General features: G+C 54.2%; 8 protein-coding genes across 8 annotated transcripts; 4 read left to right on the top strand and 4 right to left on the bottom strand.

Moving 5' to 3' along the window:
* The first annotated feature begins 352 nt into the window (after window positions 1-352).
* On the top strand, window positions 353-3,156 carry PV07_09113 (uncharacterized protein). The gene is made up of 7 exons (XM_016396340.1): window positions 353-610; window positions 686-822; window positions 896-978; window positions 1,036-1,133; window positions 1,190-2,160; window positions 2,380-2,485; window positions 2,625-3,156. Exons 1-7 carry the CDS (start codon window positions 376-378, stop codon window positions 2,690-2,692), a joined length of 1,698 nt encoding a protein of 565 aa, XP_016246196.1. The 5' UTR covers window positions 353-375; the 3' UTR covers window positions 2,693-3,156.
* PV07_09114 (uncharacterized protein) lies at window positions 3,031-5,344 on the bottom strand. Its single transcript, XM_016396341.1, has 3 exons — window positions 4,977-5,344; window positions 4,821-4,917; window positions 3,031-4,770 (listed from the first exon to the last, which is right to left on the bottom strand). Exons 1-3 carry the CDS (start codon window positions 5,298-5,300, stop codon window positions 3,419-3,421), a joined length of 1,773 nt encoding a protein of 590 aa, XP_016246197.1. The 5' UTR covers window positions 5,301-5,344; the 3' UTR covers window positions 3,031-3,418.
* Window positions 5,345-6,881: 1,537 nt separating this feature from the next.
* On the top strand, window positions 6,882-8,382 carry PV07_09115 (uncharacterized protein). Its single transcript, XM_016396342.1, has 4 exons — window positions 6,882-7,249; window positions 7,300-7,638; window positions 7,692-8,066; window positions 8,116-8,382. The coding sequence occupies exons 1-4, from the start codon at window positions 7,030-7,032 to the stop codon at window positions 8,274-8,276; spliced, it is 1,095 nt and encodes a 364-aa protein (XP_016246198.1). The 5' UTR covers window positions 6,882-7,029; the 3' UTR covers window positions 8,277-8,382.
* A 3,600-nt stretch (window positions 8,383-11,982) lies between these two features.
* PV07_09116 (uncharacterized protein) lies at window positions 11,983-13,014 on the top strand (the record flags this gene model as incomplete). The annotated part of the gene is made up of 1 exon (XM_016396343.1): window positions 11,983-13,014. One exon carries the CDS (start codon window positions 11,983-11,985, stop codon window positions 13,012-13,014), a length of 1,032 nt encoding a protein of 343 aa, XP_016246199.1.
* Window positions 12,978-14,102, bottom strand: PV07_09117 (uncharacterized protein). Its single transcript, XM_016396344.1, has 3 exons — window positions 13,836-14,102; window positions 13,300-13,769; window positions 12,978-13,243 (listed from the first exon to the last, which is right to left on the bottom strand). Exons 1-3 carry the CDS (start codon window positions 13,966-13,968, stop codon window positions 13,148-13,150), a joined length of 699 nt encoding a protein of 232 aa, XP_016246200.1. The 5' UTR covers window positions 13,969-14,102; the 3' UTR covers window positions 12,978-13,147.
* An 80-nt stretch (window positions 14,103-14,182) lies between these two features.
* PV07_09118 (uncharacterized protein) lies at window positions 14,183-16,890 on the top strand. The gene has a single exon (XM_016396345.1). It carries the CDS (start codon window positions 14,371-14,373, stop codon window positions 16,366-16,368), a length of 1,998 nt encoding a protein of 665 aa, XP_016246201.1. The 5' UTR covers window positions 14,183-14,370; the 3' UTR covers window positions 16,369-16,890.
* On the bottom strand, window positions 16,554-18,450 carry PV07_09119 (trihydroxynaphthalene reductase). The gene is made up of 2 exons (XM_016396346.1): window positions 18,132-18,450; window positions 16,554-17,950 (listed from the first exon to the last, which is right to left on the bottom strand). Exons 1-2 carry the CDS (start codon window positions 18,238-18,240, stop codon window positions 17,214-17,216), a joined length of 846 nt encoding a protein of 281 aa, XP_016246202.1. The 5' UTR covers window positions 18,241-18,450; the 3' UTR covers window positions 16,554-17,213.
* Window positions 18,451-19,949: 1,499 nt separating this feature from the next.
* Window positions 19,950-22,905, bottom strand: PV07_09120 (uncharacterized protein). The gene is made up of 4 exons (XM_016396347.1): window positions 22,380-22,905; window positions 22,242-22,322; window positions 21,915-22,181; window positions 19,950-21,866 (listed from the first exon to the last, which is right to left on the bottom strand). Exons 1-4 carry the CDS (start codon window positions 22,596-22,598, stop codon window positions 20,535-20,537), a joined length of 1,899 nt encoding a protein of 632 aa, XP_016246203.1. The 5' UTR covers window positions 22,599-22,905; the 3' UTR covers window positions 19,950-20,534.
* Window positions 22,906-23,076: the final 171 nt, after the last annotated feature.

The following is a 23,076-nucleotide window of genomic DNA, read 5'->3' on the forward strand; positions in this document are numbered from 1 at the left end:
CAAACACTCAGCGACATTTGCCCGCTTCTGGTGCAAGATACCATGTTGTGCCTGCAGCGGAAACGTTCCACTTGAAAGAAGCGTGTGGCGCGCTGATGACCCTGGTCGATGTGGCTAGCAATGCTTGATGCTCGGTGCGTGCTCGCTTCGTGTTTTTGCGTGATCATGATGCGGATCCATGCTACGGCTGGCATCCCCCGTCAGGCCCATCCAGCCTTTCGTTGGGCCACACATTGTGCCGTTGTTGACCGACCTTTGGGGGAAGCACCCGACCTGGGATTCTGACTGGATGTCGACATCACTCGCACGTTGCCGGAGAAAATATGTTTTGTTCTGTTGACTCTCGCCCTCGCGAGACCACCGCAATCCACCGCCATGGGGGATAGGGATAGAGATAGGGTTGTTGAGGCAGACGAGACGACTGCGCTGCTGCGGACCGATTCCGAGTCCTCAGACTTTGAGCAGCAGTCATACAGGACTTCTCTGCGCCGACACTCGTCCGCCAACCTCCCTCCGTACCACGAAGAGCCTGCGCCTGCAGCTGCCAAAGGGGATGCTGAACCCTCGTCGACGCTGACCATCTGGACAATTGTCCCCGTCTCGCTTCTCGGTATGTCAGGAGAGAAGCCCGTCCATGCGTGAGACTTGAGACTGTCGAGCAATGCTAATCTGAGGGCACAACAAGGTGTTTTTGTCGCCAACCTCGACGGCAGCCTGATCATCGCATCGAGCCAGCAGATCGCTTCAGAGTTCAACGCGCTGTCCAGTGCGTCGTGGCTCGTCACCAGCTTCGTGCTTGCCCTCTGTGCCAGTCAGCCCCTGGTAAGACGCCTTGACAACCACTAAAACTGTAGTCGAAGTCGCTGCTGACCCGTTGCCACGAACTATCCTACAGTACGGGAAGCTGAGCGACATCTTTGGCCGACGAAGTAACCTGAGCGTGGCCTACATTTTCTTCGCGGCAGGATGCTTTCTTTGGTGAGTACCGACGACAGTTCGACGGGTGGCCAGGAACAATGCTTACACAAACCGCAGCGGCATCGGTCGCGAGTACTGGCATGTGGTTGCTGGTCGAGCCATCTCCGGCATTGGAGGCGCCGGCATGACAGCGCTGGTATCCATCATCATTGCTGGTGAGGCTGCATGCATGTCTCATCCGCCACGACAACTCGACTGACTCCCCTCACAGATGTGGTGCCTGTGAGAGAAGTCGCAAGCTGGAGGAGCTACGTCAACGTCGCCGCTACGACAGGGCGAGCCGTTGGTGGACCATTGGGCGGCTGGCTCTGCGACACCATCGGTTGGCGATGGTGCTTCTATGGCCAAGTGCCTCCCACGATCCTGGGTCTCCTTCTCATACTCTGGAAACTGCCAACCCGGACGCGAAAGACGGCCAAACCTGGCGAGGAAGCCTCATTCAGGCAAAAGCTGGCACGGGTAGACGTGATAGGTGCCGTCACCCTGATCGTCACCATCATCAGCTTCCTCCTCGCCCTGGAGTTTCTGAACGAGGATCTACCTTTGGCGCACGCCGTAGCCCCCACGGTCCTTTTCCTCGCATTCATGGTCCTGTTCTACATCGTCGAGAGCCGCTGGGCCAAAGAGCCGATCCTGCCGATCGAGCTTCTCACCAGCCGGGCGACGCTGACTGCCTACCTCCTGGCGGGACTCCAGATGACCGCGCAATTCAGCCTCTTCTACTCGGTGCCCATCTACTTCCAGATCGTCTCCGGCTCGAGCGTGAGCGACGCGGGGCTCCGCCTCGTCCCGGCCGTGGTGGGCAACGCCACTGCGGGACTGCTGGCCGGCTACACCATCTCCAAGACGGGCCGGTACAAGCTCTTCACCCTGCTGGGCAACACCGGAGGATGTCTGGGGTACCTGATGGTCCTGCTCCGCTGGCGGCGCGGCGCCATCCACCCGGCCGAGACGCTGTACACCTTCCTGGGCGGCTTCGCCTCGGGCACCAACCAGTCGACCACCTTCATCCACCTGGCCGCGAGCCTGGAGCCGAGCAAGATGGCCATCGCCGGCACGACCCTGTACCTGTGCCACAACCTGTTCCTCCTCATCGGCATCCAGTTTTCCACCGCGCTCCTGCACGCCCGCCTTCGGAGCAGTCTGGAATCCGGCCTGGAGGGCGTCAAACACAAGTCCAAGGTGCGTATCCCGTTACGTGTTTGTGTACTGGTTTTGTTGCTTCTCAGCCGTCCCAGAGTGAAAACCCCAAGTCGTTTTCCCTCCTTATTTTCTCTTTTTCTCCCAAGTTTTGCTGTTTGAAAAAGAGAATGAGAAGATCAGAAACACCCTCAAGGAGCGAAAAAGAAGGCGTCACTGAGTCTGAAACTTACTCACAAACCCCGTATCGAACACGAACAGATCATCGAGTCCGCCGTTTCCAGCGTCAGATCCATCCGAGATCTCCCGCCACGGATCAGAGATGTCGTCGTCCGAGCCTACCTCGACGGTTTGAGCTGTACATTTGGTAGGCCAATTTCGATTTATTTCCTCGCGTTGTTTTTTTTTCCTCCTCCTCACCCCCGAGAAAATCGTCGTTCGCGCTTTTTCACTTGGGAGAAAGAAAAAAACATTGAGACTGACTTGATACATTTGGATGAAACTAGCGATGTCCCTGGCTTTTGCCTTCTTGGGCTTGTTGGTCGCGATTAGTTTGAGGGAGAAGAGATTATAGGGCGGCGAAAGAACGGCCACCGCCTTCAGCAAACAGGAGAGGGCAAAGGGCAGAGAGAGGCGTTGATACAAAGTTAAGCACAATGCGTCATGTGTGGGTGTGTATTGGCTGTTTCGTAATATGAGTGGTATGGATATGACACGGGGTCATAGGAGAGACCACCACAAGGACAACAACACGAGATAATAACACGAGCGAGCCATACATGCCGGAAAGACAAAAGGGGGGACACAGTCCGGAAAAGTCATGGAGATGTGAGTATCGAAAGACACTACAGCATGAGGATCGCGCGGATAAGACTCTCGAGATCATGCGTTCACTCCGCTAATAGCCAATGCCCTATCTCTAAAAGGCGAGGGGTCGAAACACAATACACCGTTTGGGATAGAGAGTGGAAAACGGACTGCCGGGATCTGATGAAGCTATGAAAAATGGATACCTGGCTCTTAGAGGCTAGATCACGGGGTTGGTGATATCCCACGTCTGCTTCCCTCTTCTTTTCGCCCTCTGCTTTGATTGAAGCGACGAATGTAGAACTCTGAACCTAAGCGGCACCGCTCAACCAGGAGGCGTTTATCGTCTATGCAGGATCCCGCCATTGTATTCTACGGCCAGGACAGGACGCTGAAGGGTAGAACATGATAGGGCAGTGTAGAGCATGGTAAGGCAGCAGCTCCAAGGGCGTACTCCAAGAACAGGAAATGAGGTGAGACGTGGTAGACCGGCTCAGTGGGCGAATCTGAAATCCAACCTCTTGTTCCCCTTGTCCTTGGTGGTCTGGAGGTAGTGAACCCTCTCCTCGCGGGACATGGAGTACCAGAGCTTATCGCGCTGGGCGTTCTTGCGGACGTAGTAGATCTTGGAGCCGATGAAGACGACAATGTTCCACGCCACGACGCCCAGCAGGGCCTTGTTGCCCGTGTAGTAGTAGGGGGCGTCGTTCTGGCGGTAGATCTGCGAGGAGAAGATGTTGGACGCCTGCACGGCCATGTTGTACAGCGAGGAGCCGACGGTGCGGGTGCGCACGGAGCCGGCGTTGCGCGACGTGAGCGCCACGAGGATCGCGTGCACGTACGGGTAGCCCACCAGCAGGGTCGACAGGGTCCACTTGGCCCAGTTGGAGCCGTGGAAGTGCGGCGGCAGCGTGACCAGCGCGACCAGCAGCGGGAGGCACCAGACCTGGCAGATCACGCCCAGCAATAGCCGCTGGTTGATCCGCTCCGACACCCAGGTCCAGAACAGCAGCTGCACGATGAAGAGCGTGTACGCCGGGATGGTGAGCAGGTTGGTCTGGAACGTGTCGAACCCCAGGGCCTTGCACGTCAGGGTGATGTACGACTGGGGCGGGGTGCTCGGGATCGTCCAGGAGAGCCCGACGAGATAGATCGGCCACATGTCGTAGTCGGTCAGGGCCGACCAGAAGAGGTCGAAGCTGAGGCCTTGGCGGTTGTGCATGGTCGCCTTCCCGGGGTCGTCGCGCAGGATGCGTGTGACCATGATGGTCTCTTCTCGCTCCGTGAACCAGCCCTTCTTGGGTCGGAGAAGGCCCTTTGTCCAGATCTTTCGGCTGCCGTTGCGGGCCGCGGCGTTGCGCGCGGTCTGAGTCGGCGATGCCGGCAGGTACAACCAGGTCAGAATGCCAATCAAGCCGGTCAGGGCGCCCTCGATCGCGAACAGATACCTCCACCCGGCCATGCCTCCGTGGCCGCGGAGATGCAGGATGCCGTAGGCAAGAAAAGCCCCCACGATCTGGGTGGATTGGTAAGAGGTCCAGAACCAGCTCAGACGCCGGGGCAGTTCGGCGTTCGTGAAGAAGTAGCTCAGGTACAGGATGGTGTCGGGAATGAAGCCTCCTTCGATGAGGCCGAGGAGGAAACGACAGATGTAGAAGCTTGTTTTCCCAGACAGCGCAGCCTGCGACGCCGCCACGGCGCTCCAGGCCACCATCTGGATGGGGATCCAGGTATCGGGGCCAAGTTTCTTGCTGACAAGCTGAGAGGGGAGCTCGGCAAACAAGAAGGAGCAGTAAAAGATGGTCATGCCGTTGTTATAGTTGTTGGTGTTCATGCCGAGATCCTCTGCACGCTCGTCAGTCTCCTGCAGATGCTCATAGGGACGATGGTCATACTTAGCATATTGTCAGATAGCGCCTGGGTGATGTTGCCTCGATCGAGTTGAAGGGCAAAAAACATGATGCATGCTGGAAGGGCAATTCGCCAGTCGAGCTAATAGACGTGTTAGCTGAGACCAAGAAGGGGTGTTCAGAGTAATGTGGAATACATACTTTCCTGACCAAAGCCTTCTCCTCTGCTTGAGTCCACTCAGCCGAGGGATCGAAACGATGTGTGCCTTCAAATCCTTCAATCGGTTTGTAAATTTCCGTGGCCTCGGGGGCTTCGTAGACGTTGTTCACGTTCTTGACGAGAGATGGGTCCGTCGGCTCTAGAGACGACGTCTCTGAGTCCAGTTCGATGTCAGCGTCGACGGAGACATGGCTGATATCCTTGCCACCGAGCTGCCACCATCTCCGGGGTTTTGGCTGTCTTGTTGCTTCCTTGTTCCTTTCAACCGTTGATGGGGTCACCGCGGACTCAAACGATTTGTCCATGGTTACTGCAAGCTTTGGACAAGAAGAACTAAGTGGTAAGGCGACACTTTCCAAGACAGAAAACCAGGGCGCAGAAGGGGGTTATATAGGATACGAACCACTTTCTCCCGCCACCTCTCGGTTGGGAATACCCTTCAGCGAGATGGATTTTCGGCGAGGTACGGGCTTCACAGACGAGTTCTGGACGATGCCAGCCCCGGAGTTTCTACCTTTTTTTTTTCAGATGCCATTGCCACACCAAGCTGGTGGATGGTGTAGTCAAATCGTGGGATGATTGCGTGATTGAGAAGATGTATTGCTGAGACTTGGACTCTTCCACTTTGAAGGTGGTCTGCGAGTGGCACCTAGCCAATATGCTCCAGAATCCACCAACCCCTCGACGGCGCTGCTGCGCCGGCCATGTGCCGCTCCATCTGACTAGAACTGGCGTCCCACGGTTGCCGATCCATGTAGTCGTGGGGAAAGAAAGCTGCAATTGACTGCTGCGCTGCAGGAATGCTGCGGCAGGGCCTTATCCGAGCACGCAGCTCAAAAGATCGATGCTCGAAATATCTCTCCAACAAATGGGCATCTTGCAGGTCCGAGACTAAAGGTCCCGGTCCGACGAGTACCAATGCTGGCAGCCCAGAGGCTACAAAGCAAGGAATTCGACATCTTTAGATCGACGGCCACATGCTTGGTTCGCTAAGTTGGTGGAAAGGGATACAACGTGGTGGAGATAGGGTTTGCACAGACAGACATGATTGGTGGAGAGCGAGTGCAAGCTTGAGGTCGAAGTGCAACCGACGTCTTGGACTGACGAAGCACGCCATCACGAGCATTCTGACACCTTTTTCACTCCACACCGGGCCGGTCGAGTCTCAATCCAGGCCTCGGGGGCGTCATACCCTCTGCAAAGGAAGACAACTTTGGACTTATCTCATTGGTTCTCTGTTCAAGGCAAATGGCCCTTATCATTCCCGCCAAACTGTCTCCCACAGTCTCGACTCGTGGGCGGAGAGGCGTGCGCGTACGAGGTACTGATTCACTGCACCGTGCATGCCGGAACATGGCTCAGCTGTCAGCTCCTGTAGTGTGCTGGGATCACGAAAAGTCTGTGGATCAAGTTATGAGTATGGGAAGCATGTGGAATGAAGTTGAGGCATGAAGAGGAGACTTGAGATGGGAGGTCGTAGACGCCAAGCCTCACGTGATACAGGGGAACATCTTAATGTCCAGCTCCGTCCTGAACTATTGGCACCTGTCACAGCCACCACGAGAGAAGAAAATGCTTCTGACAGCTCTTCCATACTCCACGCGGACAAGACTATGGCCTTGCTAGCACTCATTAATTCCCATGCACTGCTTCGAGTGAGCCAATGTGCGCGGTTAAAAAGTCTCCCAAGGATAGAACAGCACGCGAAGCTGCCGATTCGCGCCATTCCTACCTCAAATGGTGCAAGCCCTTCGGTGAGCACCGGGGCAACCTGGCTAAGCACTTCCCAAGGATGAGCCCAGAGACCCCGCAGATTGCGGAATCAAGGCGACTAAGCAGACAGGACAGACATTGCGTCGAGAAATGCACATGTGGCATCATCCACTGTCAACTACAGCGTGCCTGCATTCGTTAAGGTTCAATACCGATATCGATAGACTATAAAACTGTGCTGTGCCTAGGGGTCGAGGACAGAGAATTTTCTGCAAGAATCGTCAAGCCAAAGGCAACACCTTCAAGTTGATCTATTTCAAAATGGCGCCTTCCGCTATCGACGTTGACGCCCCTCAAGAAGACTACATCAAACAGAAGACCTTGTTCGGAAGGGAGCCTCTCAAATCATCTGGTTCTCTCAACCAGTTCAAATCCATTGACCTCACTCCCGTCATTGGTACGGAGTTTCCTGAGGCAAATCTTGTTGAGTGGTTGAATTCACCCAAGTCGGACGAGCTTCTGCGCGATCTCGCAATCAAAAGTAAGCCCATCCGGGCCTATCTTCGGGTGAAGGCTTACATACCATGTTAGTATCCGAGCGTGGAGTCGTCTTCTTCAGGAAACAAGACAATCTCACAAACGACATACAGAAGCAGCTCATTCAGCGACTGGGCGAGCTGGCCGGAAAGCCGCAGACCTCGAAATTGCATATTCACCCTATCTTGAACTCCGAGAGAGAATTGGGAGGCAGTGATCCGGAGATCAGCACTATCAGTTCTGTTCAGCACGACAAGCTTTATAAGAAGACGCCATACGACCAGAGCAAGAAGATCCAGGGCAGTGCCCAGTGGCATAGCGACATTGCATTTGAGCCAGTTCCCGCGGATTACACCTCGCTTCGACTAACTCAACTGCCTCGAACGGGAGGAGGTCAGTCACATCTTCACACTGGACCAAAGCGAGAATTACTAACAAGACATCAGATACTCTATGGGCTTCGGGATATGAGATTTATGATCGAATCAGTGAGCCATACCAAAAATTTCTGGAAACTTTGACTGCCACATTCGCTCAACCGGCATTTAACGAAGTCGCCGACAAAGGAGGCTTTCAGCTCTATACCAAAGAAAGGGGAGCCCCGGAAAATGTCGGAGGCGAACTGAAGGCCATCCATCCTGTGGTTCGAACTAATCCGGTGACCGGGTGGAAGAGCATTTTCCCCGTAGGCGGCCACGTCCGCCACATCAATGGACTGACCGAGCAGGAGAGTAAGAATCTCCTTGAGTGGTTTCTGGAGCTTGTGTACAAGAACCACGACCTTCAGGTGCGGTTCAAATGGGAGAATCCAAACGACATTGGTGAGTGAACATGATCATGGTTGGAAACGCATGTCTGACAATGAGCCAGCTATCTGGGACAACCGCAGCGTCTTCCATTCTGCAACCTATGACTATCGCGGTGAAGGAGATCGCTTTGGAAACAGGGCAGTTGGTCTGGGCGAGAGACCCTACTTTGATCCTAACAGTACATCAAGGAGGGCAGCGCTGGGGAAACTAGACAACAATTAGATGCAGCGAGTTGCGCATTAAGATTAAAAAGGACACTGAGACATGCCCATATCCATTGATCAACCTCGCCCAAACTCTATGGGCCAAATACATTGATACTATGCTTCTTTCCCTTGGGGGACCAGCCTTGACGATCTTCCCTCCTGTCTCGATATCCCGCAACATGCCTCCACCTCTACTCCCCACAACGCTTTCCGGTGTCTTTGGTGTTCTGCGTCTTCGCTACTCAGCAAACAAAGTGACGCAGTCCCCCAAGTCTCATTTTGCAGGAAACAATATTGCTTGAGTGTACGGGGTGCCATGCAAACATTCATCCATAGCCACCACGTCTCCTAAGGTGACACTTAAGGTGCCTAAAGGTGCCTATGTACCTCGTAGGTACCGAGTGTTCTCCATTTGTATACGGATTAGAGGCCACTAGTCCTGATTAGGCGTTAGCGGCTTCCAGTTTCTATATAGTCCCGGCATTGTCTCGACGCTGCCGATGCACTTTGACTCTTCTTGACTCCAGAAACCTTGCTGCGAGCAATATCAATCTGATACACGAGTCTCAAATCTTTGTCCCAATTACTAAAAATGGATACATCGTCATTGTCTGGTCGAACTTCGTTGAAAGGACCATTTCCAGCGGCCAGCGGCCACATTCAATGCAAACGTCGGCTGCCCAGCAACAAAGAAAGAATGTGAGGCTGTCTCTCATGTTCTAGAGACTCCCGCTGGACTAGGCAGATCGCTCGCGTCTGTCTGCTTCATGCTCGATCTACCTCTCTTATATAGAGGACATCATGCCGCATTTCAGCCACACGGGCGAGAGTGGGCCTTTCAATCCATGTGTGTGCGAATATCTGCCAACGTCTTCGCATAAACAAGCATACCAACGTCCTGAAGAAAGAGAGGATCAACGTCGCAGCAAAAACCGAATCACTCCAGCTCCTTGGGTCAGAAAGTCTAAACGCAAACTCACAGCCCGCGCATTGAGAAGATTGGATCGTAGGAACGAAGAAGCTGCTTCAAGTTCTAGCGTTTCCGATCAAGATTTGGACAGCATCTCTACGCCATATTTTCGAGCTGAGCTTGAGGATCAACGAACTACTGATTCGGCGGTCGATTTCCTCCATCATTGTGGGACGGCTGTCTCGCAGGACATCAAGAAATTTGCCAGGGGTGGTGGTCCAGATCTATCTGACCTACGACACGTGATGAACTGCATATCACACTATGTTTCAATGCTGACCGCTGTCTAGTTTTCACCTTCTGTCGCGAATCTAAACTGTGACATGCCTAAAATTCGCCGCACTCCGTACTGCCGGGTCCGCAAGCTCCGCTCGGAAAACACGCCTACCCCCAATTCCATACCAACTGAAAGCGCTGCCACCTCCGGGCCTTACGATAGGAAATTTAGGTAGAGCCTCATTGACGGTGGTATTTTCCCTCAAAGGTATCGATGTCACAATTTAAAGGTTCCGGCCCCGCCAGCCAATTGGGGAACCATCAGAAGCCGCCTATCTCAACGCCGACCTTCACTTTCCTCGACCGACTTCAGGGATGAACACTTCGAAAAATTCCAACTAGAAGATGCAGAAGCAACGAAAGAGAAGCTAGTGGAGGCTCTTGTGGTAAAGTACATCCGAGGTGAAGAAGACTCTAGGTGCCTCACCGGAGGAGTTACTTTCCGGAATCTCAACCCTTTGACTAAGAACTTAGTTGTACTCGCAAACCCAGACTTCTACTACGGCGCTCGCCCCGAACAGCTGCACCCACGGGTTCGTCACGAGCTCGGAGGAGACATTGTCCCTACAACTCAGGATGACCTTCCTCTAGCGCCCAATTTCTTCCTTGAGATCAAGGGGCCTGAAGGTGTACCAGCCGTGGCAAAACTCCAAGCTTGCTATGACGGTGCACTGGGGGCGAGAGGTATGCACAGCCTCCTTTCATACGGGCAAGAGGGTATTGCGGATTGTGACAATGCCTATACCTTGACTTCGACCTACTACGATGGGGTTCTCCGGATGTTTACTACCTACCGCACGCAAACCTCTACTCGAGAGGGCCGACCTGAATATTACATGCATGAAATCGGTGCCTGGGTCATGACCTCCAGTGTCGAAATTTTCCGACAAGGCGCCGCAGCCTACCGGAATGGCACGGATTGGGCAAAGGAAGAAAGAGACAAGGCAATCGAGCGGGCAAACGAAAGAGCAGCCAGACTTGAACCCGACATACAAGCTGTCGACGTGGGGTTCGAGGATACCACTGGTTTCCAAGATGAGACCGCCTCGTACCAGGACTCTGCAGTGCAGGGTTTGGGCCGGAGTTTTCAGTCCATGTCGACTGAAGATTCCCGGGCTTCCAGTTCTGCTGAAGAACATTCCTCGGATCGGATCTTTTGCGACCACGAAGTCTGTGCTAAACGTGAGAACATGGACCCGGTACAATCACCCCGACCCCAGAAAAAGCAAAAAATGAACTCTCCATCCTGAACATACCGCCTAACAGCATCCATCAGGGGTTGAAGGATTTGACCTTCAGAGGTTCTCTCGCGCATATGTGGTAAACGGTTCCAGAATGCGCCCGCCGCCAGCCCACTTCGCAGGCAATACTGTGGAATATTCTATCGAGCGAGTTTTACTAGCAAAAGCGTATCAGTCTACTCGATAACGTTCATCCGCCGGGTCGTCCGAACAGAGGAGCAGCCACTGTAGACGTTTGCCCCCGTGGAACACAGGATTGCACCACAAGGATCGTGGGGGCAAAATGCCAACCGACTGACTTCGGAAGACTGTGGTTCGAAGTCAACTGGGCTTCTCGGAAACTGGGTATCGCGTGCGGAGCGCGTTGAGAGCAGAGACACAGGAGGACGGTGCACGACGCCTTTTCTGTGGCGCACCTACCTTGGCACCGAGGTGCCCATCTTGAAAGACAAATGGCTTCGATGGCAGCCTTGTGAGTTCTCTGGCAGGCAGATTGCCGGGGCGTTCCTCTCCATTTGGGAGCTGCACGACCGCAGGTCACCATATCTGCCTCCTCAGGATCCACGAGGTCGGTATCACTCGAGTCAACTTTCAGGCGGGTACCGTACCGAGGTGAACGAGGACTCGATCGTTCAGAGCAATTCCTTTGTCAAGCCATAAGCGATCCTGCTCCTTGCCCTGGTCATGGAGCGTCAGAGTTGTTACCAACTCACATCGATGGGAGCGACCAGTGCTAACCAGACGGTCTACCTACGTATACAGCCCACGATTGTAAGTGATCAAGCAGCTGAATTGAATAGAGCCCTATCGAGTAATCAGATTGGCTCCTCCTTGGGCGATGATCTTTTCTTTCTCAGCCTCGTCCATGCTTGCTTCCCCCGCATTGCCAATCCAATGCCCAGGCCAGTCCGGTCGCGCGCCCTTCATGTCATTTGCGCGGCGGACTATACGCGACAATGACGAAATCAGACCTCCCCGGAAACCTTGGGGGATAGTGAAAGTGGTTACAAGAGAGTACCGATGTATATGATATGACAAAAGACATGAAGCGAGACGGTGAGAGCGCAGAATCAGTACTATAATGCCCAGGGAACCTCTACGGATGGGGGTATAGTGCACCGTCGTCCCAACATATTACCTTCCCAGACATCGGGGCTTAATCCCTTAGTTTGTCTTCAATACATAATTCATTCAACCTCCCTTCGAAACAAACCGCGCGGAAACAAAGCGGAAGAATGGATGTGAAAGTCAAGATCGAGTGCCACTGCAAACTCACCTCCTTCTCCCTTTCGATCCCGTCGCTGCTGCTGCCCCTGAAATCGGCGCTGTGCCACTGCTCCTCGTGCCGGCACGCGACGGGCCAGCTGTTTGCGACCTGGGCCGTGATCCCCGCGGACCTGCCACCCGGCGTTCTGGGCGGTGGCGGCGGGGATCTGGTCAAGTACGAGTCATCGCCGACGTGCCAGCGCTGGTTTTGCAGGCGGTGCGGCGCGAGCGTCATCAACGTCGACGGCGGCCAGGGCCAGGAAGAGTGGGAGGTGGGCACGGGGGTGCTCTACTTCCTCGACGACGACGGCAGCCCGAAGGGATTGGAGGGGAAATTGAACCGCGTGCAGCTCTGGGTACAGGACGTCAAGGGGGACGGCGGCGCGGTGGGGTGGATCAACCAGGGAAAACTTCAAGGGATGGATCGGCACTGGACGGGGCGGCAGAGTGAGATGGTCGGCGACGACGATGTCAGGGACCTCATGATGCAACGCGCAGCCAGCACCAGAAACGAGGGCGAGCGGCTCGCTGCGCAGTGTCGCTGCAAAACCGTCAGGTTCGAAATCTCACAGCCTCACGGCGACCACAATGCCGGAACGGGCAGGTTCGAAGCGAGCCTCGACGCATGCACGTCCTGTCGGACCGTGACCGGGTTGGAAATCACCTGCTGGGCCACGGTGCCAAAGGGTCTCGTCGTCGCGGAACCCAATCTCGAGGCACTGCTGGTTGACACGGCGAGGTTGGGCCACTACAAGACGTCGGCGGATGTGAGCCGATATTTCTGTGCACAGTGTGGCGCCACGGTTTTCTACTACAAGCACGGCCTTGAGACCATCGACGTCGCCCTGGGACTTCTGGAGCCCGGAACCGAGGGGGCTGTTCGCGTGGAGTCGTGGCTCGCATGGCAGAAGTATCCCAAGTGTTTGGCGTATGTAGAAGATGCAGTCGACACGGTATTCGTCAGCAATTTGGGGGAAGGCATGAAGCATTGGGAGAGGTGAGGGGTGATATAGCAAGAAGAGTCGGTTGCCATGTTCTCGAGTTTTGCACGCCGAAACGTCACATTGCTACTGGCTTGTAAGATTCATTGGATTACATGCTCGTGCTGTACATTATCTCGATCCTGTGGTCTGTTTAACTGGCAAATCTCTTTTCGGCAGCCTTCCAGTTGATGACATCCCAGATCGCGCTGAAGTACTCGGCCTTCCGGTTCTGGTACTGGAGATAGTACTGTTTCTTTGTCAACAAATGCACAATTCCACAGCAGGGCAGGGTTGCTCTCTTACGGCATGCTCCCAGGCGTCAACACCCAGCAATGGCTTGTATCGGCCGACGACAGGATCCTGGTTCGCGTATGTCTGGATCGAGATGTTGCCGGTCTGCGTGTCCTTGACCAGCCAAGCCCAACCGGAACCTTGGATCCCCGCTAGAGCGGCATTGAACTTCTTCTTCAACTCTTCCAAGTTTCCATAAGTGCTATCAATCGCCTTTGACAGCTCTCCCGAAGGTGGTTCGCCGCCGCCCGAGTTCTTAGGTGCGAGGTTCTCCCAGAACAAGGAGTGATTGAGGTGGCCACCTCCGTGAAAGTTGATCAGTGGCTGAAGAGCAATCTTGGCAGCAATGTCGTCGCTGGCTTCGGCGGCAGCATACTTATCGGCGGCATCGTTGTAGGAGTTCACGTAGGTCTGGTGGTGTTTGCTGTGGTGCAGCTCCATGATCTTGCCGGATATGGCGGGTTCCAGGGCACCATAGTCGTCTGGTGGAGGTGTCAGCCCCAGCTTTTCGAGGTCAAGGTGGTTAACCTCCGAAGTATTTCACTTACAGGAAAGCTCAGGGAGAGTGGCCTTCGTCCGAATAAATGTTTTGTCGGCGGTGGTCAGGCATCGGGCGGGATTGGTAGCTGCAATAGCTCGGAGGGTGGAGGGACGGGCGACGGATCGGAATAGCGAAGCCATGTTTGAGATGATTGCTGTGAAAAGAGACCCAATTGACCGGAACAAAGGAAGCTGAGACTTGCAAGAAGAGAGTTGGAACTGGATGGTGAGGTGCTCGCTCCGTAGCTGATGTTTATTGGAATTGGAGATGGCGAGATGGAGCTGCACAAATTACATCACTGTGCCTATTCCGGAAATCTTCGTACGAATTTCGGGCTTGACGCTGGAGTCGCCCAGAACAACTTTTTATCCGCAGGCAGATCGCAGATCGACCATCTCTTGCATGTGCCACGGAATCTTCCACTGCATGCGATATCCTGCGCTTGGAGAGTCTCTTTGCCAGGCACATCAAATCTGGCAGACAAGTCCACAACGACTGCCATCTTTGTGCGGGCTCGCGCTGAAGCCTGACGCTCAGGCAAAATGAGCGATTCTTCAGAAGACGATCAGCCCTTCAATCTTCGCGACTACGACGACGACGAATCTGACGACGAGCGACCACATAAGAGACGGAAGACGACAAAGATTTTGCGCAGCCGTGGGCTTGGGTTCGTCAAATCTACCGGCCAAGAAGAGGGGCAGGACGGTGCAAGAGACGGGGAAGCTGAAGATGAGGAACCATACATTGATGACGAAAGACCCTCTATGGGCATGGGTATGGGCCTGGGAATGGGCGCTGGTATGAGTGGATTTCGGAGCTCCTTCAACATAGGCGAATACAACGACGAGGAAGCAGGGGCAGAAAGAGCCACTCCGCCGCCGGACATGTCTCCCCAAAGGCAATCAGACAAGACTCGCCGTATGGGCCCTTCAGTGTTTGGTGCCGGCGGACGGATGAACAAAAATTCCTTTGCGGCGCGAATGATGGCAAAACAAGGCTATGTTGAAGGCCAAGGTCTAGGAAAATCAGGGCAGGGGATAACAGCACCTATCCAGGCCAAAGTGCTGCAAAGTCGGGCTGGCCTGGGTCAAGGAACCGGGACACCCGAACCTCCTCACAGGAAACAAGACGCAGGAAAGGAAAAGACGTCTTCCAAAGCGTCGACACCTGGCACAAGCACACCGCGGATCAAGGCACCTCCCAAGGCCAAATATGCCGTCGCGGCAATCGAGTCGAGGGGCCTCCACGTCCCTGAAGCCATGAAGCAAATCATTGTCGATGCAACTGGAGCCGAAACCAAGACCGTGACCTCCTTATCAGGCTTCTCAACCCCTACCAGAGAAGCCTCGCCATCACCGGCGCTCGAAGCCGCAAAAGCCACTTCCCGTATAAGGCTCCAACTGCAGGCGTTTGCCGACGCCTGGGACTCAACAAAAGACCAAGAAAGTCATCTGGAGCAGGAAGAAATTCAGCTCGGCGCTGCATTGGTATTACATGAAGAAGAGATCCAACGCTACAACGACATTATCTCCGCATTTGAACGGGTCACTGTGGACGACTCGAATGAGTCTCGAGACTGGAACTCATCCATATCCCGCCTCCAGGAGATTCAAGTCCGCTCGTCGCACTATATTTCCGAGCTTTCGCTCCCCGAACTCACTGCTTCCTGCCTGGAAACACCTTTCCGGCGCGAAATAGTTGAGTGGGATCCTCTTTCTGACCCAACTCACCTCATTGACTCGTTGAAGTCGATCGACCAGCTTCTCGAGGTCGAAAAGTCAAGGTCCTCCCGCCACCGCAAACGCACGACCTACTTTGAGTCGTTGCTGCTGCTGCATTGGTATCCACGCATACGCACGGCATTGTCCAAAGAATGGGACATCTACGATCCAGACCCGGCCTATAATCTGATCGAGGCTTGGACGCCACTCCTCCCTCCTTTCCTAATCTACAAGATCCTGCATGAAACCGTGATTCCGCGGTTAATCAAGGCTGTCAAACGATTCCCCAAGACACTCGACTCTGGCACATTCGGCGGGGAAAGAAGCAAGAAGTCTAGTCGGGCTCCAGATATGCACACCTGGCTCTTCGACTGGTGGACGCTCATCTCGTCCGAGACGCTCGACCTCGAACGGTTCCCCGAGCTCAAATCCCTCGTCAAGGCCAAAGTCGACGCCGACTCGTGGGCCCACTGGAAACCGCTGCTCGGGTCGAGGAAACCCAAACTGCTCCCGTCAGCCACCCCTGCCAAGCAACGTACCACCACCGCCGCTTCAGCTACCGCGGCTGGTCTCAGCGAAGCCATGGAGGAGATGACGTTCAGATCGCTCGTCGAGGAATGGTGCTCGGAGCACAACCTCCTTCTGCAGACCTCGCACAAGTCCGACGCCTTTGGGCGGCTGCTGTACAGGCTGCAAGATGCCGAGAGACGGAATCGCGGGATCCTGGTATATTTGCAGGACGACGTCGTGTTTGGGGCCGAAGACGGAGAGCCGTACGCGTTGGACGAGCGGTTGATCGCCAAGGCCCGCGGAAAGTAACAAAACAAAGCCGTGGACTTGGAAAGGACGAACCATCCATCAACCCCGAGGGAGAAGGTCAGATGCCAGGGAGTTTGCGTCCATGGACGGGCTCTCGAGGGAGGGCTGTCTCCGTACGCGTATCTGACGAGAACACACACAGCTGTGCACATCAATCATAGCCCCAGGAATTTGGAGAGCGAAGACAAAAAGATCGCTTTATCTCTGTTGTTGGAATGCAAACCGCAAAGCGCGCTTCCCAGATTTGAACCCCCCCCCTTGGTCTAGTAAGTAGTAGTAGCTAGGTATGTGGATAGATACTCCGTACATTTCGAAGAATTCCCGCGCCAGCCCAGGCCACGACAACGACAACGACAACGACAACGGTGATCCAACTCAACTCAAACTCAACTCGCTTCTTTCCCAAGCAGAGCTCGCGCCAGGCTGTGTGATCCGAGATAGAAATAGCGGAGAAAGGGAGGTAGGTAGGTGTGTGTGTGTGTGTCCAGACGTGTGAATTTATGGCAGGCTGCATGCATATCCAAACTTTGCAAGGAAGATTGTTGACCCGCTTTTCCTTCTCTTTTCCCTCAACGATGTAAAAAAAGAATACCTTGGATCTGTTTGTTCCCCGTCATCATCAAGTATCGTCCGTCAGAGGGGAAAAACAACGTGTTGACACCCCTATATATCCCACAGCTTGCTTGTGATCTCTCTCTCTCTCTCTCTCTCTCTCTCACTCTCTCGCGGAAATGAAAAAAAGTCTTGTTCTAGCTCCTTCGTGCCTCCACCCCGTAACCGCCTTTCTTCAATGTCATGTCTGGGTTTCGGATCCAAAACTCCCGTCATTTTTCGTGGCCCCCTTTTTACATGCAAGCGGCGCCGTCAATGCCGATGATCTTGCCGTTCACCCACTCGCCGTCCTGCGAGGCCAGGAAGCAAGTGACGCGGGCAACGTCGATGGGCTGGCCGACGCGGTTCATGGGCGACCACGTGGCGGCGTACTCGTCGACCTGGTCGTCGGACAGGTTCATGCCGTTGGGGATGTACTCTCTGCAGACGGCGTGGTACATGTCGGTCTTGATGCCGCCGGGGGCGACGGCGTTGACGGTGATCTTCTTGTCGCCGCAGTCGATGGCCATGCAGCGGACAAAGGTCTCAATGGCGCCCTTGGAGCCCGAGTAGACGGTGTGCTTGGGCACGCCCTTGGCCTGGCCGGTGATGGAGCCCATCAGGATGATGCGGCCGCCGACCTCGAGGTTCTTGTATGCCTCCCGGGCCACGAAGAACTGGCCTCGGGTGTTGATGTTGAAGACACGGTCGAATTCTTCCTCGGTGACGTCCTTCAAGTGGCCGAAGGAGACGACGCCCGAGTTGGAAACCACAATGTCCAGCTTGCCAAAGTGCTTCTTGGCCTCGGCGAACATGCTGATGATCTGGGAGACGTCCGACACGTTGGCTTGGACGGCGATCGAGTCTCGGCCGAGGGCCTTGATCTCGGCCACCAGCTCGTCGGCGGCCTTGGAGGAGTTGGCATAGTTGACCACAACGTCGGCGCCACGGCGAGCGAGTTCGAGAGCGGTCTCACGGCCCATACCTCGCCCTGTATTGTGTCCGTTCTGTTAGCCTTCTCTCTTTTTCTCTCCTATCTTTTCCCAGGGTGGGAGACGGAAATTTGGTGGGGGAAGAGGCGGTGAAGGGCCAGGTCCAGGAATCTTGTCTCAGGGAAGGGCTGCTCGCACTCTTCCAACTGGACTTGGACCTCCTCTTTCTCTGGGACGTACCTGATCCTGTCACAAGGGCAACTTTGCCAGTGAGGAGGTAGCTGGGGACGGGCTGGTCGACAGCGGGTGCAGAGCCATTGGCAAGTCTGGTCGAGTTTCGTTTAGACATGGTGAGAGCGGTGTGGAGGGTTTGTGTGTGAAGAAGTGATGAGGAAGCAGCAGAATAGTATCCAAAAGATAGCAAGAGATGCAGACAGACGAGAGCAGAGGGTATGTACAGCACTCGAGGAAGAAGGGAGCGAAGACGAGGAAAATGAGTTTTATTGCACAAAAAGGTCACGGTGTTAGGATAAGGGGTGGTGATTGTTTGTGCCCCCCCCCTCCCCTCTTCCGTCTTCCCTCCACCAAAAAGTTCGATTGGGAATATTATTTTTAACAGCCCATCAGCCGCAGCTAATGCTGTGAGTGGGGGACGGCGATCGGCCTAGTTGGCTTAGCGGCCACTAATGGGCGACGCTCAGGGCCTGCGTTTGCTGCCAGGGGCCCGACGCTGAGGGGCACCTGTCACTGGTCCACGGGGATCGTCAGGTGCGAACTAGTGGATGGAGGGGCATCTTAACGACTCAACCACCACCCCGACCACCATTGCGGTTCACCTAACGCGTACTTGTAGGGTCCTGAGCACTAAAGCATAGCCACAGGGGAGGGCGGACAGGGGGGCCACACCCCGAAAAGGTGCGCCAGGTGCCCACCTGCAGCTGTCTAGGGACGAGTCGGTGGCCCTTTCTGGTCCCGAGTCTTGGGCTGGGCGTTGAACTTGTGAGATCTCTCACCGCCCCCGGGTTCCGGGTTCCTGAACATGGCTGATGGGGGCCATCTTTTCTCTGTTTCCCCCCCCTCACACCTGGTCTCCTTCCTGCACAAACATGCTTCTGCTCGCTCGTCTGCTGCAGTCTGCTTGTCGCTCCCTTGCCAAGGAGGAACGAGTCGCTGACCTGATGAATGCCCTGATCCCGCAGTGAGGAAGAGGATGCCCGACAGGTATACCCTTTTCTGGTTGCAAGGCGCGCCCCTCGGTCCCCTCCCACGCTTCGGGCCCGGACTGGGTCTGGCTCTCGGCTTCTGACGAGTCGGCAGCTTTGCACGATTCAGGGGCCACCGAGGGGCCATTTGGGATTTGAGATACGCAGAGAGGTCTTCGCGTATTGTTTTCTTGTACGAACGCTATTCACTCGATAGCCTGTAACCCATTCGCTTCGTACACTTGAGATTGTCACAAAAAGAGCTATCTCGGAGATTTCTCTTCCCTCGTTCTGGAGTCTGGTGGCAGTTCTAGGCCCTCCTCACCGTCAGACAAGAGAGTCGGTAAGGCTGCCGCTAAAGAATCGGTTTCCTTCGTGGGTACGTGTTGTTGGGCGGACCGGCATGAGACTGATACTGATGCGTAAACACTGCCTGCACCTGTATCGAATATCTGTACTCGGTACCCAATTCAGTAAGCCCAAAACAACCATGAAAATGGTTTTCTTCGTTGTGTTCCCTGCCTCCCTTCCCGTCCCGGCCTGCATGAGAAACCTACCTACGTATGGGCAGCCAACGGGACTGTCCTCCGCGGGCTTCATCCGCGTACACATACCGTTGTGTTTATTTGCGCAGTGCTGGACTTGCTTGGTCCGGATGTGCGTGTGCGTAAAACGCCCTGGACATTTCCACGCAAAGTCCGTTGATGCTACTATCTAAGTTGGCTGGGTGCTTGGAGCCTCGTGGCGGACGCCAGTGGCAGAAAAAGGGGCTCCGAAAGCGGGGTGTTGGACTCCGGCGCTAAAAGGGAGGCAAAAGAGTTGAGAGAGAGAGGGAGAAATGATGGGGGCAGCGGGAACCGGAAGGGGAATTGCGCCTGGCATTGCCACTGCGGATCTCCACGTGCTGTCCACGTGACAAGGGGCTTTTGACTTCATCGTCGCTTGCGTCCTTCATTGTCATCATTGTTCTAGGCGACAACAAGGGGCTCGTCCTGGCTATGAAATGTACGGATAATCGGGCTCAATTGCTCGGTGTCGACCATGACTTAATCCTGCCACAGACTCGAGAGTTCTTCCTCGGTACCGCTTCAGGGTCAAACCTGTTGCTAGACTTAGCAGAAGAGCATGTTGGAGTGACGATGCTTGCCGCAGATCGGTGGTGTGTGTGGTAACGCTCGAATCGAACATCGTTTACCCTTGAAGAACCTCATATCGCAGATGTGACAGTGTTAGATTCCTGCCCAAAGTTGTTGAATGGAACCCACTTTGTCAGTCTGGCGTGGTCGGTCTGCCAAACAGGACCGTCGCACATCGAAGACTTCCACTTCACTGTGCCGGTATGTTTTCAGAGATGCCTTGGACAGTCAGGAGCGGGTAAACTTGCAACATTGCCGAAGGATAGGATGGCATTCGACCTGCCATCAGTTCCTGCGTGCAGTCGTCACCTGAGCGCAAAGATTCTGGAGTCTTCAACCGCAACCCTGATCATCTTTTTCACTTCGGATTTCCAATTGCTCTCACGCCACTTCTCCCACCGGCCAAACCCTTCGTCAGCTTCCAGATTTAACGTCTCATAGCCTTCCTTGATGACCTTTTGAATCGCTGCCGGTGACTGATGCGTCTTCTTGCCGTGTTGTACTTTCAATAATTCATGATAATGAGATGAGACGCTAATCAGTGCCTCGACCGACCGTTTCAATGTATCGGATGGGGAACCTCCGTCGCAGTAGGCTTGTTTGAACCTGTGCAGAACATCGTTCGCCTCAATGAGCTTGTAGAAAAAGTCGTCAAAACTGGCGGGATCTGGTAAGAATCCGTCGCCCTTTGACAAGCAGAATGCAGCTAAACTCGCAAGCGTGGCACACAAATCTTCCCGAATATCTCTGACATGTTTGAGGTCGCTGGCATATTGCGTCAGGAATCGCATGAGTGACAAGAGCGAGCCCCAAATGTATGCCCAATGATGCTGAAGACGCGTCTTGGTCTGCTCGAGGTGGGTAATGATACGTAAGATGATACCCAAGGCAAGGCTATACAGCCGCACGTCCAGTCTCTTTCTCAGATTGTGGCTAAGAATATCCGTACATACATCCAGAATGGCAGTTGCCGGGATTCTTGCAGATGTGACCAATGGAAGGTGAGGCGGCCTTTGGCGACATAATCGGAATAAGGCCTTGGAATCTGCCGAGCAGATTCTCTTAGCCAGTACGGCGTCTTCCACGATTATCCTGATAGACAGCAGGCTCAAGACGGCATATGTCGACTGTCGTGGTCCACGGTAGGCGTGATGTGAGATATATGAGGCCATCGACAAGAATGCGGAAAATGGTGTCTCTTTGTCTTTGTCGGCTGCTAGATTCAAAAGATTCGCAGCAAACAGTTTGTTTGCTTGGGTGAAGGAGTAAAGCGAAAGGATACAAGCTGCATCTTCTCCAGGCAGAGAAAGGAGCAAAGCCTTGGCTTCCTCCTCTGAGGGAGGCGCTGGTTTCCTTGCGTCAGTTGATAACGCCCGAAGCCCGACCATGACAAGCGTCGAGTTCAAACTCCATGGTGCAGGATAGTCATCTTGGACAAACACGTACTGCTCACGTATCGTTAAACATGCTGTGGCGAAATTGCGAACCAGAAGTCGAATTGTTTCCTCGTTGACGAAGTCCTCCAGCCGGTTCTGGTACACATTCTGGGCTTCAAATTTGTTGTAACTGGATAGGATGCCGATGACGATGAATGCCTTGAGGGCGGTAGTGGGACATTCGGGTATATCGTGGACATACTGGATTCCACATGAGTATGATTTTCAATCACTGCCGAAAGTGCCTACCTTCATCAACGCCGAGAACAGATCACGGTGCATGAAATAGGTAATGAGACTTGTGTGGAATCCGCCAGCAACCAATGCGAGGACGGTATCCAGTGCTTTGCTCCGCAAAGAATCCTTCTCCGCCTGGCGGATGGTTGTTTCAAGGTTATGGACAAGGTCAGACATCAACCTATCTATCGTGTCCAGCCCGGAAAGTACTTCGATGACGTCGGTATTGAGATTGGTGTACTTCTTGGTGAATACAGCGCACAGGAAAGCTGTCAAATTCTTGAAGAGATCGGATTCAGTACGTCTATCGGAGGAGAGAGCAGTACAGGAGCAACGTACGTCTAGGGCATTCTCATTCCGGGGGGAATCTCCCGAGCCTGCTTCAGCTATGGCACGCCTGAAAAATACCCTCATCTGAGCCTAAGAGTCCGTTAGATGCGAGAAACCAGCGGCCGTAAGCGTGAGAGCTGACTATACTTGCATATGGACCAGATCAAAAGCTGTCATGGGCTCGAGAATGTCATAGAGTCGCTGTTTGTCGGGCTTGAGCAGGAAGAATTCCCGCCAGAACCCTTCAGAAGGCACTGAATCATCGGCATCCTCGTTTGCAAGAACGTTGAAGAGGTGGAGATAGAGCTGGATGATTTTGGGTTCAAAGGAGTCTGGCCTTGTTTGTTGAGTCAGGGGTGTTTCCATGTCGATGGCAGGCGTTCAGAGTTGGGATCGTCGGCGAGGCAACCTGAGTTCATAGTCCTGAATCGGGACGAGAGCAGTCTCTGTGAAGGCAAAAGAATCAATAACCGGAGGCTGTGGGCGAAGTGCGCTCGCTGAACGAAGTATGCAAAACTGGACAACGACGCTGACGAGGTTCAGTCATACAAGTGTGGCCGGTGGTCGGAGCGCCACTGGGAGCTGCTAGCGTCAGAAGGGCAGACTTATTCTTCTCCGAAGTAAGGCTTCACAGAAAGCACTTGTTTTGAGCCCAGATCGTCATTTCTACCTTACGTCTGCACTGAGCACTGAACAGACAAAAGCATATCAGATGAGCGAAAGGAAACGAATTATCGGTGTCACGTGGTGATTGAAATCAGTCAATGCCGATTGGCTGGCCAACGGAGCGAATTCGGCTGACAAACTCGGAGGTAGAAGAATGACGAACTGCCTCTTCAATCTG

Source organism: Cladophialophora immunda, assembly GCF_000835495.1.
Source record: "Cladophialophora immunda strain CBS 83496 unplaced genomic scaffold supercont1.5, whole genome shotgun sequence".
NCBI lineage: Eukaryota > Fungi > Ascomycota > Eurotiomycetes > Chaetothyriales > Herpotrichiellaceae > Cladophialophora > Cladophialophora immunda.

Excerpts from the sequence above, each read along its gene's own strand:
- PV07_09120 (XM_016396347.1), bottom strand. The coding sequence starts at position 22,598 with ATGGAAACACCCCTGACTCAACAAACAAGGCCAGACTCCTTTGAACCC. Across the intron at positions 22,323-22,379 it reads TTGATCTGGTCCATATGCAA|GCTCAGATGAGGGTATTTTT; the intron begins GTATAGTCAGCT and ends ACGGACTCTTAG. Across the intron at positions 21,867-21,914 it reads TGTTCTCGGCGTTGATGAAG|TATGTCCACGATATACCCGA; the intron begins GTAGGCACTTTC and ends TGTGGAATCCAG.
- PV07_09115 (XM_016396342.1), top strand. The coding sequence starts at position 7,030 with ATGGCGCCTTCCGCTATCGACGTTGACGCCCCTCAAGAAGACTACATC. Across the intron at positions 7,639-7,691 it reads ACTGCCTCGAACGGGAGGAG|ATACTCTATGGGCTTCGGGA; the intron begins GTCAGTCACATC and ends ACAAGACATCAG. Across the intron at positions 8,067-8,115 it reads GGAGAATCCAAACGACATTG|CTATCTGGGACAACCGCAGC; the intron begins GTGAGTGAACAT and ends ACAATGAGCCAG.
- PV07_09118 (XM_016396345.1), top strand. The coding sequence starts at position 14,371 with ATGAGCGATTCTTCAGAAGACGATCAGCCCTTCAATCTTCGCGACTAC.
- PV07_09114 (XM_016396341.1), bottom strand. The coding sequence starts at position 5,300 with ATGGACAAATCGTTTGAGTCCGCGGTGACCCCATCAACGGTTGAAAGG. Across the intron at positions 4,918-4,976 it reads AGAAGGCTTTGGTCAGGAAA|CTCGACTGGCGAATTGCCCT; the intron begins GTATGTATTCCA and ends CACGTCTATTAG. Across the intron at positions 4,771-4,820 it reads GCTATCTGACAATATGCTAA|AGGATCTCGGCATGAACACC; the intron begins GTATGACCATCG and ends ACGAGCGTGCAG.
- PV07_09117 (XM_016396344.1), bottom strand. The coding sequence starts at position 13,968 with ATGGCTTCGCTATTCCGATCCGTCGCCCGTCCCTCCACCCTCCGAGCT. Across the intron at positions 13,770-13,835 it reads CACTCTCCCTGAGCTTTCCT|ACGACTATGGTGCCCTGGAA; the intron begins GTAAGTGAAATA and ends CACCTCCACCAG. Across the intron at positions 13,244-13,299 it reads TTGACGCCTGGGAGCATGCC|TACTATCTCCAGTACCAGAA; the intron begins GTAAGAGAGCAA and ends ACAAAGAAACAG.
- PV07_09119 (XM_016396346.1), bottom strand. The coding sequence starts at position 18,240 with ATGTCTAAACGAAACTCGACCAGACTTGCCAATGGCTCTGCACCCGCT. Across the intron at positions 17,951-18,131 it reads TGCCCTTGTGACAGGATCAG|GGCGAGGTATGGGCCGTGAG; the intron begins GTACGTCCCAGA and ends GACACAATACAG.
- PV07_09113 (XM_016396340.1), top strand. The coding sequence starts at position 376 with ATGGGGGATAGGGATAGAGATAGGGTTGTTGAGGCAGACGAGACGACT. Across the intron at positions 611-685 it reads TGTCCCCGTCTCGCTTCTCG|GTGTTTTTGTCGCCAACCTC; the intron begins GTATGTCAGGAG and ends GGGCACAACAAG. Across the intron at positions 2,161-2,379 it reads GCGTCAAACACAAGTCCAAG|ATCATCGAGTCCGCCGTTTC; the intron begins GTGCGTATCCCG and ends GAACACGAACAG.